This window comes from Oryzias latipes, chromosome 14, assembly GCF_002234675.1.
Source record: "Oryzias latipes chromosome 14, ASM223467v1".
Lineage (NCBI taxonomy): Eukaryota > Metazoa > Chordata > Actinopteri > Beloniformes > Adrianichthyidae > Oryzias > Oryzias latipes.
The window spans coordinates 24,350,304-24,364,323 of record NC_019872.2 but is presented as its reverse complement, the minus strand read 5'-3'; the positions used below and the strand labels follow the sequence as shown (position 1 = coordinate 24,364,323).

Below are 14,020 nucleotides of genomic sequence, written 5' to 3'. Positions count from 1 at the left end.
AAATTGCCACTAGGTGAGCATGTGAACGTATGACCCTGTGGCAGACTGGCGTCCTGATTAGGGCCGCCAATCAAGCTGTGGTCGGCTTGGTTTTTGCGACGTTACTAACTTTGGAGTGCTACCAGCGTGCCACTGTGGCCCTGACCCAGAACTAGAACTTCCACCTATTCTCACACATTCACACAGAGATAAACCCAGTTAAGCGGTAGGAAGCGTGGAATCTCCTGCTGCTCAAAGCACAGGAGCACTGATCATTCTGACACACAGTAGCTGTTGGGGAGCAGGTCGTTGGACAGACGATGCTTTTCAGCCAAATAAGGAGGATTTCTAACTGTTCAGCAGCAGAACAACTCTGGACAGTTGACCTCTGCACTGAGTCTTGATGTTTGAGACCTAACATATCTCTGTTGCATTTCCTGATGGGAGTTTCTTCTCCATAATGGAAGGAGATGTCTGACAAAGAACAGGGAGTTTGGGAAACAAACTGATGAGCAGGAACTGTGAACCAAGACTTCTATGTCTGCAGCAATAAGTGTATTATTAACTACTGACCCTGCATCTGTTAGATTCATAACTCTTTCTGTAACCAGGGCAACCAATTCTAAATAACATAGGAGGTCGGACAGGCATCTGCAGAGCTCTTGTATCAGTGTTTTCATATTTTCTTGTGTTTTCAGTAATAGCGTTGACACCTGTGACGGTGAATGACGTCTACAGAACTCCAATCAATCTGGAGACAAATTTCCAGGCTGGTGTTAGAACGTTTGATCTCAGTCTTCATAGATTTATTAACAGGACAAGGATCCAAAAACACAAACGGATGAAAAAAGGACCAAAATTTAGAGTGTTCCAAAGTGTCCTAAGAATCTACATCCTGATGAACATCTGTGACAAAAGCTGAAACATCTGGAGAAGAAACCTTCAGAGCTGAAATGGTTGGAGCAGAATAGCTGCAGACAGGAGCAGAAGTCTCTCTGAATGCTAAAAGTTATTTTTTAGTTATAGATTGACTCATGAAACTGTTAAAAACTTATGAAGTTAATGTGTTGTAGGAAAAAAAGAAAAAACAAAACTCACTGAGAAAAGCAAAAACTGTTTTATTACATGAATTCATGCATAAAGTCAGTTCCGTTCATCCAGTGTTGACCGTTGAATGAAGGCTCAGTGCTTCTTTGATTCTCTGTGATATTAACTCAAAGGTTAAAAGATTAAAAGAATAAGAAAACAGCACACAATCACAATTGCTAAAATAAATCCTTAAAATATTGAACTCCAGTTAATGACTCCAACATGCAGTAAAATCATAAAACATCTGACTTTAGAAAGGATCGTGTAAAAAGTCCTGAGATCATACAGACATGATCAGAAATCACCCAAAACAAAAACTGAAGGAAAATTATCCAAAATAAAAGTCATCATGTTAGTTATTATTCATCTTTAGAAAGAGAATCATCAGCATAATCAACAACTTGACACACGTCTGTGATTGGTGGGGACAAAAGGGGGAGGGGCTAAAGCAGGCATTTCAGAGCAAACAGTTGAAAATGTAAATATTGGCTTAAGAGCAGAAGACGTCGCAGGTGGGAGGAGCTGCAGGTTGGTCAGAGGAGGGGGGGTTTCAGGAGGGGGGCTGAGGAAGTGCAGCTTCATCGTCTCTGAAACAGCACAGAGAAGATGTTTGGGATTTTACAGTTGGAAAACGTCACATCCTCACATACAAATGCAGTGTCCAGGTCTGGAAGAACTCAGGTTTACCCCGTCCACACTCACTAAACGTCTACAGACAGGATGAAGCTGCTCAGAGGCTGAGGATCAACACAAACTCACCTGTTTTTTCACTGCTTGGTAATCGGAGTAAAAAAAGCTTTGCTGACAGAACGACCACCACTGTTCATCTGAGTGTAAACATGAAGACTAACTCTACCCTCAGCGGATCCATGAAATCCACCAGTAAATGTTGGATCTTTAGGTTACTTGTTGACCTCTCATAAACCGCTCAGGTCACTTTAAAGTTGTTGTCATTGTTATCTGCAAAAAATCATTATCAGCCAAAGCTTTCTGCATCCTAATGAGCAACAATCATCACTTATAGTTACACCTGGATTAGAAAATATTCTGTTCCTGCAAAAGTATGACGTAAATAGATCCTGTATCTGATGGTCTCGTTCAGCTTTATTAACCCGTAATTTACAAACCAGGAAAAAACAATAATTAAACTTTTTTTTAAAAGTTTTTCTGGTGTTGTTTTTTAGTTTTTCAGCTTTTTTAACAGGGCTGCATGGTGGCGCAGTAGTTACCACCGGGTCAAATCCTGGCCGGGGCTTTTCTGTGTTAAGACATTCTTCATAGGTTGAGTGGTGACTTTAATCTGTCTCAAGGTGTGAATGTGAGTGTGTGTGATTGTGTGCACCGAGCCTTCACCCCACAAATGGATGGATGGATGGATGGATGGATGGATGGATGGATGGATGGATGGATGGATGGATGGATGGATGGATGGATGGATGGGTTTCATAGAAGCAGAATAAGTAATCAAAAAGTTAAAGAAACAAATAGGTTGGCCCCCACTGTTTAAAATGCCGTGGGGGCGGAGCTCCTCTGTTAGCTTCCTTACCTAGAGGGACAAGGCACATCCTCTTCCTCCTCTGGCCATAAGTTCCTGATCACTGCTTCAGGATCTTCAGCAGTCAGATCTTCTCTGTAGTTGTATGTCACAGAGTCTCGTTTACAGGACTTCAGGTTCTGCCTGAGTTGATTCACATCAAACTTCAGCACCTTTTCAAAATAAAGGTTTTAGTTAGCTTCACTTTTATTTCAACAAGACAAACTGTTTTATTCAGACTTTTACTGTATTCCTGTTAACAGCAGTAGAGACAAAGTTTAAATCTCATGTTGAAAAGCTTTCAATCACTCAGCTGAAAACAGAGACAGGTGGAGAACCAGGACCAGGCAGAACTGCTTTAGGGTTTTATTGGAGGTTTGTTCAAATGTTCTCCATTTTAATTATTGAGCAAAAAGGTCAGTTCCTGTGCTCTAACACCTCATGGTTGAGCTGCTGTCCTTCACAGCTGGCTGTAGAATATTTATACCAACTGGTTTTCATAAATGATTGGAGAATCATGAGAATCAAACCTGAGGTTTCACAGGTTTTTGCAGCATAAGGGTGTGTAATACTTGTTAACAAGTATTACAAGTTCATGTGAATCCTGATGATTCAACATGATTCTGCAACAGTTTGAGGTCAGCTAAGTCCAGCTGTGACAAGGACAGCTGTTCTAGAGGGTTCTAGTCTTCTGTACAGAGAAGAGAAGCTGCAGAGATGAAGCTTTGAAGGAGATGGATGCAGAGCAGCAGGATGTTCAGTTAGAGCTAAGCAGAATGATAGTAATTGTTAGTCTGGAACTGGAATGAGGAAAACTGCAGGCTGAGGGTTCAGAGGCATGGAGATGCAGCTCTGACATTGAAGGTACCGTTTGCCCGACGTGGAAAGCGATGGCAACGTTGTCCCAGACATAATAATAGTCAGGGATCCCCTCAACTGTTAAGTTGTTGTCATTTTGGATGAGCTTGACACTGTCAGAAAGAAAAACGTATTAAAGAAGAATTAACAGAATGTATTTGTTAAACATTATGGTATGGTGTGAAAAAAATGATTCAGTATTTCCCCTCTGTTGCAAAGATGCTTGAAGGCCATTTGTTTAAGAGGACCTGGCTGCAGACAACAGGGTAGCACAGACATCATTAGCCGGAACCAGAAGCCCTTTACTGGAACTGGAAGTTCATGTCACATACCCCCAACCCCACAGTTTGGTTGAATTGTATTTGTTGTTGTTCAAAATGACTAATTTAAAAGGCGACCCTAACAGGTACCCTTTTAATTAAATTTTATACCTTTAACGCAGGACATGTCTCTGTCAAAACCTACATTTCCCTTTGACATATCATGACTCCTCACACCAGGGATGCTCATAACATCTGTTGATCACGGCGAAGAACATGAGGGTAGATATCAGACCATCAAAGACAAATAACCAAAAAAATGAAAATACTTTTTTTTAAATCTGTCAGCACATCATCATCCTCTCGTCAGTACGTAACTTTATTGACATAACAGCTCATCGAACATCCTCTGATCCATACGTCGCTGCATGATGCGCTCTTAAATACACTGAGCTCAAATTCTTTCTGCCATCGGAAATCCACTACAGGTGGAAGACCACTAAGGCCCCCAGGGGTGTGTATTGAGGCCAGGGTCGCCCCGCAGTGCCTTTTCGATTGGGACCCAGACGAAGAGTTGGACGCAGCTGTTCTCCCTTAACGCCTGCTGCTCTTACGATCTGTCTAACCTCGTGAAAATTTTCCTTCTCCTAGCACAAAATTATAGAAATAGCTGTTGAAATGTGTAACCCGGATCAGTGCCCCACTTGCATTACCAGATTTGAAACACCTGAGCGCTCTTATTTTGGTGGGGCCAGTTCCCTATATTAACATCCGGGTCACATAGCCACTTCCTGTCATCCATGCTCTGGCTGTTGCTGATCTGCTGTGGCTGGCTGCATCTCCTATAGCTGTCGGCTATCTAAACTTGAAACAAAACTCTGTAACATCTTACTGGACTAGTTCTTTGAACAACCACACCTTGAACTAACTACTCTTCGGTGAGTTTATGCGATCGGGTCACACACATAGCAGTACATCAGTATTTCAAAGGCTTTCTACCTCACAGAAATGCCATGCTAGTGTGGCTACAACATACAGATTTTTGATCAGTCTTTTTTTTTTCTCTTGAAATTGGAAATATTTCAGTTAATTTCAGTTTTTTGTCCGTTTTAGGACTTTTCAACTTGTTTCCGTTTTGGTCGGCCATTTTGGTTTTGAATTCATTCATTAATATCATTATTGTTTTTTCTCTTGATTTATACTGAATTGATGAATGCTAAAGCTAAATGATTAAAAGTGCACTTTATTTTTGAAACCATTGGAACCCATTGAAACCCATTAATTTATAGGCCTAGAATTTGAAAGGTTCCTACGAATTTTGTTAGGACCTTATTTGATTATTTTTCTTACAATGACATACAGTTGACTACTGTACTTGTAAATAGTATGTGTTGTAAATAATAATGTCTTGTAAATAGTATGTGTTGTAAATAATGTGTCTAATCTATCATTTGTTTGACCTTGTTTAGGTCAGGTTTTTTTTCCCACCCCCACTTCTATCCTTATGGGAAGAACTTTTTGATCTGCACCATATAGGAATGGTGCATGGCGAGCTACCCACGAACTCTCAATGAAAAACTTGATTTACGAACCTAGGAAAAAGGAACTTCGCAAAAGACGCCATACCCAAAGGAAAAAGGAACTTTGAACACCAAAGACTGAAAAATATCCTTGTGGATCCCTGGACACTCCTTTCTCCACTGTCTCAAATTATTGTTTTGTTGTTTTCTTTGTTTAAATACAGTCAATTGATTGCTTTATCCCTGTGTTGCGTCTTCTATCCACACACTCTGGGCTCCATGAGTCGAACAAATCTTCTGTAGGTCAGAGCAAGCTAAGAAAGCGCTACAAGTGGCGAGCTAGCTAGGAGCCTGAGTGTGTGGATATCAATTTTTCTGTTTTCTTTTTTTTTCCAACACCATGGATTTTATAACTCAATCTGGTGTTGACGTTTCTGTTTCTGTCGTAATCTCGGGCACCACAAACGCATCACATGATGAGGTGCTTGATTGGTTGCGTAGTTATGGAAAATTAAATCGCACATTTTATGTTAACGATCCCAACAGTTCTTTTGATAAAAACCTGGTCGCAGAGTTTACAGACACAGCTGCGTTTTCTGCCTTAAAACCATTGCTACCATACACTTACACTTCAGCCACTACTAACCTTGTGTGCCATGTGACCGCGTTAGCCTCAGAGTGCGCCACCACAGTGGACAGCAGCAGTCAACCCCCTGATTACCTAGTCGAATTAAAAAGACTCGCAGACCGGAGCGGCTGCAGTTTTGAAGATGTTCTAAGAACATTGATGACCCAGATCGGCCAGCACCTGGATACAGCAGGTAAAACTCTCAAAAACTACTCCAGAACCACACTCAATACTGAGAACGAAGAGGAAGAGGAAGAGGAAGAGGAAGAAGGTGATGGTGCATCAGCCCGGTCAATGCCAGCATCCTCCCCACCTTTACCCACTTTAAATGCTGGTCTGCAGGGGCCACGCCCTCATCAAAGTAGAACATCACAACACATCTCCTTGTCAACAAATCAATTAAACCCACCAGCAGTCCAGAAGGTTATTGTTGAGCATGTCGTCAAAAACGCAGACCTCACAGCCACTTCGCTGCGTCTTCGCTCCTTGTCTGGAAGAAGTCCAAAACCAGGTAATGAAGTGGACTATGAATCCTGGCGATCTCAAATAAATCTTCTCCTTGCAGATCCTACTCTTTCAGCACTCAGTGTCACTCGGAGAATCATAGAGAGCTTGATGTCACCTGCTGCTGATGTGGTAAAAGGTCTGAACCCAGACGCATTGCCCTCTGTTTTCTTGAGTGTGCTTGACTCAGCCTTTGGAACGGTCCAAGACGGGGAAGAGTTATTTGCCCAGTTCCTGAACACCCTTCAAAACTCTGGTGAAAGGTCTTCCTCATACCTTCAAAGACTGCAACACACCATCTGCTCTGTTGTCAGACAGGGTGGAATTTCAGCAAATGAAGTGGACAAACATCTCCTGAAGCAGTTCTGTCGTGGCTGTTGGGACAATGCTTTAATAACCAAGCTACAACTGGAGCAACGCAAGGACAACCCTCCACCATTCCCTGAGTTGCTGCTCCAACTTCGAACGGAAGAAGACCGACAGACTGCCAAAGAGTCTCTCATGAAGCAACATATTGGCACATCCAAACAGTCACCATACAGTCGCAGAGCACTTGTTCCTGTGACCACAGCACTCATGCAAATGAAGAGCTGAAGGAGATGAAGCTACAAGTAAAGAAACTTCAGCAACAGATGTCACAGCTCCTATCCAGAAAATCCACATCTGACTCCCAACTCACAACGCGTCAACACAAACCCAGCAATCCTGTAACACCACCGCCAACAGGCCAAAGCCATGGTACTGCTTCAACTGTGGTGAAGATGGTCATGTCTCCTCCACCTGCAGTAACCGATCCAATCCAATTCTGGTCCAGCAGAAGAAAAAGTGCCTACGTCAAAAACAAGAGGCATGGGATGTTAAATACAAGCATTTAAACTAAACTCTGCTCCTGTGGTGGGACACTCAGGAGCTGCTCACAACAAAAGTCCCAAGAAGGGGATGCCACACCTGCCAAGAGGTCTTATTGGAGCCAAAAGTACTGGTCAGATTGAAATAAATGGACAACTGTTTAACTGTCTTCTTGATTCTGGATCACAAGTGACCACTGTCCCTCACTCATTCTACAACACTTACCTTTCAGACCTTGAAATTTATCCTATCACTGACCTATTGGAGATTGAAGGAGCAAATGGACAAGCTGTACCATACTTGGGGTACATCGAATTAAATTTGACTTTCCCACCTGACCTTTTTGGTTCTGCCATTAATGTATACTCACTGGCATTGGTTGTACCAGATCACAACCAGTCCCCACAACAGATCCTTGTTGGTACCAACACCCTTGATGTTGCTTACTCAAAGCATGTAAAGAAAGAAGACAAATCTCAGTCAACTGCACCTGGTTATGTTGCTGTCTACAAGATCCTCCAACACCGTTTCAACCACAGTAAAGAAGCCCAGACTGCCTCTGTCACACTAATGTCAGGGCAGCCACACATCATCCAGGCAGGTCAAACCACAGTTCTGGATGGACATCTGGTCAAAGGGTTGCAAGGCGAAAAAACTGTTCTCCTTGAGCATCCCCAGTCTGGCTCTTTACCCGGTGGGCTCATAGTTAAAAGCTGTCTCGTTAACTTGCCACAACACCGGCCATGTCACCTGCCTGTTGTGGTAAGCAATGAGTCCAGCCATACCATCCAACTTCCTGCAGATGTCACAATAGCTGAAGCCAGCAACTATCAGCATGTCATTTCAAAAGAGCAGAGCACTGGACCAATAACAGAACCAACTTCACAATACAACTTCAAAGACTCGCCTATAAGCCCAGAATGGCGACAACGAATAATTAACAAACTCAACAGCATCCCTGAAGTCTTCTCAAGACATGATTTCGACTTTGGAAAAACTGAAAAGGTAAAACACAAGATCAAACTTTCTGATCCAACGCCGTTTAAGCAGAGACCCAGACCAATTCACCCCCAAGATGTGGATAGCGTCAGAAACCATTTACAAGATCTGCTAGGATCCGGAATTATCAGAGAATCCACCTCACCATTTGCATCTCCAATTGTTGTTGTGCGTAAGAAGGATGGAGGTGTTCGCCTTTGTATCGACTACAGAAAACTAAATTCACAAACCATAAAGGATGCATATGCTCTGCCAAAGTTGGAGGACACATTCACTGCCCTCTCTGGGTCCAAATGGTTCACTGTCTTGGATCTAAAGTCTGGGTATTACCAGATAGAGATGGAAGAAGAGGACAAGGAAAAAACAGCTTTCGTGTGCCCCCTCGGGTTCTGGGAATTCAATCGCATGCCCCAAGGTATTACCAACGCCCCAAGCACATTTCAACGCCTGATGGAAAAGTGCATGGGGGAACTGAACCTGAGGGAGGTACTTGTTTTCATTGACGATATTATTGTTTTTGCTCCAACCCTCGAAGAACATGAAGAGAGATTGAGAGTTTTAAACAAACTAAAGGAGTATGGTCTTAAACTCTCAATTGATAAATGCATCTTCTTCCAGACCTCTGTCAAATATTTAGGCCATATAGTTTCCCAAGACGGCGTAAGAACAGACCCAGAAAAAATTTCAGCACTTACCAGCTGGCCAGTACCCAAAACCCTAAAGGAGCTACGTTCTTTCCTTGGTTTCGCTGGTTACTACAGGAGATTCGTGAAAGGTTATTCCTTTATTGTTAAGCCGTTGCATGACCTCACTGCAGGATACCCACCTTCTCAAAAGAAACAGAAACCCCTGATCAAGAAACAAGAATACCACAATCCAAAAGAACCATTTGGGGGTCGTTGGACGGTAGAGTGTCAACAAGCCTTCGACACCATCATCCAGAAGCTCACCTCTGCTCCTGTCCTGGCATTTGCGGACCCCCAAAAGCCCTATCTGCTCCACACAGATGCATGTTCCACCGGCCTGGGTGCAGTCCTTTATCAGGAGCATGAGGGGAAGAACAGAGTGGTGGCCTATGCCAGTAGAGGCCTCACCAAAAGTGAATCCAGATACCCAGCTCACAAGTTGGAATTCCTTGCCCTCAAGTGGGCAGTATCAGAAAAATTCAATGACTACCTGTACGGAGCATCGTTCAAGGTAGTTACAGATAGTAATCCCCTCACTTACTTGCTCACAAGTGCAAAGCTTGATGCCACCAGTTATAGATGGTTGTCTGCTTTGTCCACTTTTGATTTTAAAATTGAGTACAGAGCTGGAAAACAGAACACAGATGCTGATGGACTGTCCCGTCGACCACATGGTGAACCCTCTGAAGATCCTGTCTCCAACAAAGAGCTAGAGCGTATTCAGAGGTTCACCCAACATGTCAACAGTGACCAGTCTAGCATTGATCAAGCCATCACCAGAGCCATATGTGACCGTCATATAATTTTGAGTACTCTACCAGCTCCAGACCAAGCTCTTGTGTTGTCCATTTCCCATAATGCGAACAGTTTGCCCGATGGGTTTACAAATGATGTTCAGTTCACGACCATTGCACTACCCCAGATTTCCACATCTGATCTTGCAGCTAAACAGCGTGCTGACCCTACAATCCAGCATGTCATTGCCCAGCTTGAACACGGACTCACGCCACCACCAGCTGTGAAAGACCAACTCCCTGACCTGCCCTTCCTTCTAAGGGAAGTAAACAAAATGGAGCTCCTTAACACCCTTCTCGTAAGAAGACGACAGATCAGAGGGGACATCACCTACCAGCTGGTGCTACCGGAGGAGTTCAGAGCTGTGGTGTTATACCATCTTCATGACAAGATGGGCCATCTCGGGATTGAAAGGACGCTAGACCTAGTCCGTTCCCGTTTTTACTGGCCCCGGATGACAGCAGCTGTTGTAAATAAGATAAAAACCTGTGAAAGATGTGTCAAGCACAAGTCGCTTATGGAACGAGCTGCACCCCTAGTGAACATCAAAACAACTCATCCACTGGAACTGGTCTGCATGGATTTCCTCTCTCTTGAACCGGATGGAAAGACGAAGGACATCCTTGTCATTACAGACCATTTTACAAAGTATGCTGTCGCCGTGCCCACTCCTAACCAGAAGGCCCGTACTGTTGCCAAGTGTCTGTGGGACAACTTCTTTGTTCACTACGGCATCCCGGAGAAGCTTCACAGTGACCAAGGCACGGATTTTGAAAGCCGAACCATCCGTGAACTCTGCGCAGTGGCAGGAATTCATAAAGTAAGAACAACGCCCTATCACCCAAGAGGCAACCCAGTGGAAAGGTTCAACCGGACACTGTTAGACATGCTCGGAACCTTGTCCACACAAGAGAAACAACACTGGAAAGAATTTAAGCCCCTTGTCCATGCATACAATTGTACCAAAAATGACGTTACAGGATTCTCTCCCTACGAACTGATGTTTGGCCGTCAACCTCGGTTGCCTGTGGACTTGGCTTTTGGCTTGCCCCTGAAGGAGGCCCGATCACCCTCCTACAGGGAGTATGTCCAGGAGCTGAGATCACACCTGGATGAAAATCAACGATTAGCAATTGAGAACGCAGCTAAAATCATGCAACGCAACAAAACCCGCTTTGACCAACATGTTGTGACTGCAGATCTGGACATCGGAGAGAGGGTCCTCGTCAGAAATGTGCGCCAGAGGGGTAAACACAAATTGGCTGACAAGTGGGAGTCAACGGTATACATCGTTGTAAGGAGAGCAGAAAACCTCCCTGTTTACACAGTCCGACCGGAAAACCAGCCCAAACCCCTTCGTACCTTACACAGGGATCTATTACTGCCTTGTGGATTCCTACCCTCACCTCAAGAGAAACTCCCCAAGCAGCGTACCAGAACACCCTCTGTATCTGCACCTACATCTACCATCGAGGAAGACCTTCCGGACGATGATGTGTACATTCAAGTCTCATCTGAACCAGTAAGCTCCACAACTCTAGACACACCTGCCATCCAGCAACCAGATGTCGGGGTTGAGCCACCAGAAACAACCTTACCTGCTGAAAACTTAAAAGCTGTCGAGTCACCCGCTGTCTCAATACCTGCTGTTGCCGCACTGTCACCTGAATCAATTGTACCGACCAACACAGAAGAGGAAGTGACAGAACCCAAAGAAGAACCACTGGCTGTGGAAATTATGAAACCAGAGCCTCAATCAGAACCAATTGACCCTGTTGGGATACCAGATGCCATTACACAGACTGTGGATCCCATACCTCAACTCGAACCCCATGCCGAACCCCCCTCACCATCTGTGTCCGAACCTCTCAGTCCTGAACAGCCAACTCTCAGGCGGACACTACGGACCAGAACCCAACCAGATCGCCTTCAATATGCACATCCTGGGAAACCACTTCTGAAAAGCATCCAAACACTTCTGCAAGGTTTGAGCTCTGCATTTTTATTCTCCCTTCAGGACGACGGGGAAATTTCACAAGACAAACCATGTACAGGGACGTACATGTGAACAAGGGGGGAGCGTGTAACCCGGATCAGTGCCCCACTTGCATTACCAGATTTGAAACACCTGAGCGCTCTTATTTTGGTGGGGCCAGTTCCCTATATTAACATCCGGGTCACATAGCCACTTCCTGTCATCCATGCTCTGGCTGTTGCTGATCTGCTGTGGCTGGCTGCATCTCCTATAGCTGTCGGCTATCTAAACTTGAAACAAAACTCTGTAACATCTTACTGGACTAGTTCTTCGAACAACCACACCTTGAACTAACTACTCTTCGGTGAGTTTATGCGATCGGGTCACACACATAGCAGTACATCAGTATTTCAAAGGCTTTCTACCTCACAGAAATGCCATGCTAGTGTGGCTACAACATACAGATTTTTGATCAGTCTTTTTTTTTTCTCTTGAAATTGGAAATATTTCAGTTAATAATTTTCAGTTTTTTGTCCGTTTTAGGACTTTTCAACTTGTTTCCGTTTTGGTCGGCCATTTTGGTTTTGAATTCATTCATTAATATCATTATTGTTTTTTCTCCTGATTTATACTGAATTGATGAATGCTAAAGCTAAATGATTAAAAGTGCACTTTATTTTTGAAACCATTGGAACCCATTGAAACCCATTAATTTATAGGCCTAGAATTTGAAAGGTTCCTACGAATTTTGTTAGGACCTTATTTGATTATTTTTCTTACAATGACATACAGTTGACTACTGTACTTGTTGTAAATAGTATGTGTTGTAAATAATAATGTCTTGTAAATAGTATGTGTTGTAAATAATGTGTCTAATCTATCATTTGTTTGACCTTGTTTAGGTCAGGTTTTTTTTTTCCACCCCCACTTCTATCCTTATGGGAAGAACTTTTTGATCTGCACCATATAGGAATGGTGCATGGCGAGCTACCCACGAACTCTCAATGAAAAACTTGATTTACGAACCTAGGAAAAAGGAACTTCGCAAAAGACGCCATACCCAAAGGAAAAAGGAACTTTGAACACCAAAGACTGAAAAATATCCTTGTGGATCCCTGGACACTCCTTTCTCCACTGTCTCAAATTATTGTTTTGTTGTTTTCTTTGTTTAAATACAGTCAATTGATTGCTTTATCCCTGTGTTGCGTTTTCTATCCACACACTCTGGCTCCATGAGTCGAACAAATCTTCTGTAGGTCAGAGCAAGCTAAGAAAGCGCTACAAATGTCCTACATTATCAGATAATCTTACCTACTGTAGGGCGACATGTCACGGTTTTAGTTTCTTTACCTTTGTGTTCTGGAAATCTTTTGTTTCTGTCAGAATTTGAGTTCAGTTCCTGTTTTATTTTGTAAGGTTTCCAGTTTTGTTGTTGTGTCGAGTTTAGCTTTTGGTCCCCATCTGCCCTGAGTGTTTCCACCTGTGTCTCGTTTATCTGTATGTATTTAAGTCCTGTCTTTCCCTTCCTCCTGTGCTGCTGCATAGTTTTGATGTTCCCTGTTTCAGTGTCTTTCTAGTGATTCAGGTTTTTGAGTGTTTCAGTCCTGCTCAGCAGTGGTATTTTGGTTTGTTTCATTTAGTTATTAAAGATCCTGTTTCCTGGAACCTCCTGCATCCTCTCTGCACCTGGGTACTTCCTCAACCTTCTATCGTAACACTATATGAATGACCTAATGGTTTGGAAGTTGGGTTGTAAACACAGCAGGGTAGGTTAGACTCACAGGGGGTATGACAGTTTTATGGATTAAAATGTATACGTAGTATGGTGTCGTGTGCAGGTGGAGTGAAAGAAACACGTGCGGTTGTCATTAATGAGCTGTATGGAGATCATCCAGAAGATCTGCTTCAGATCAGTGCCTACACAGTGCTTCTGTCCGTGCAGTGAGCTTTTCAAAAATCGCAACGTCTTTCAAACCCAACGGTGCGAGCGTGGCGCAGAACTTGAATTTATGCTGGAACTGAACTGTTCAGCCAAGGTTTCATTGACACTCTGCCGTGTTGACATCGGTCGGATTGAAAGATGTGAGCGCGGATGTTGAAATGTTCACCGAGCAGAGAGAGGCACTGTGTAGACACGGATCTGCAGCAGAGTTATGATGCAGTGTTAAAAACCTCTTTCAAGAACCAGAAGTTCAGCAGTGAGCTCTCCTAAAAGTCTGGAGCTAAGTTGACAAGTGCAGCATTGCATTAGCTGCATTAAGCATATACGGTAATTAAATTCAACCTAAAGTCACAAAAATGTCAAAAAACAGCACAGTAACCACAAGATGAAAGAGGTAGCATA

At 43.4% G+C, this 14,020-nt stretch overlaps 1 protein-coding gene across 6 annotated transcripts in view; it reads right to left on the bottom strand.

Moving 5' to 3' along the window:
- Positions 1-1,073: 1,073 nt before the first annotated feature.
- Positions 1,074-14,020, bottom strand: part of LOC105356488 — a 31,896-nt gene continuing 18,949 nt past the window's right edge. For 5 of the 6 annotated variants that reach the window (XM_023962470.1, XM_023962468.1, XM_023962469.1 and 2 more), the window contains 3 exons: positions 3,471-3,573; positions 2,615-2,775; positions 1,074-2,415 (listed from right to left, as the gene is read on the bottom strand). In XM_023962470.1, coding sequence (XP_023818238.1) covers positions 2,364-2,415; positions 2,615-2,775; positions 3,471-3,573 — 316 coding nt within the window. In that variant the 3' untranslated portion in view covers positions 1,074-2,363. The remainder of the gene's footprint in view (positions 2,416-2,614; positions 2,776-3,470; positions 3,574-14,020) is intronic. The other variant, XM_023962472.1, reaches the window with a different exon arrangement.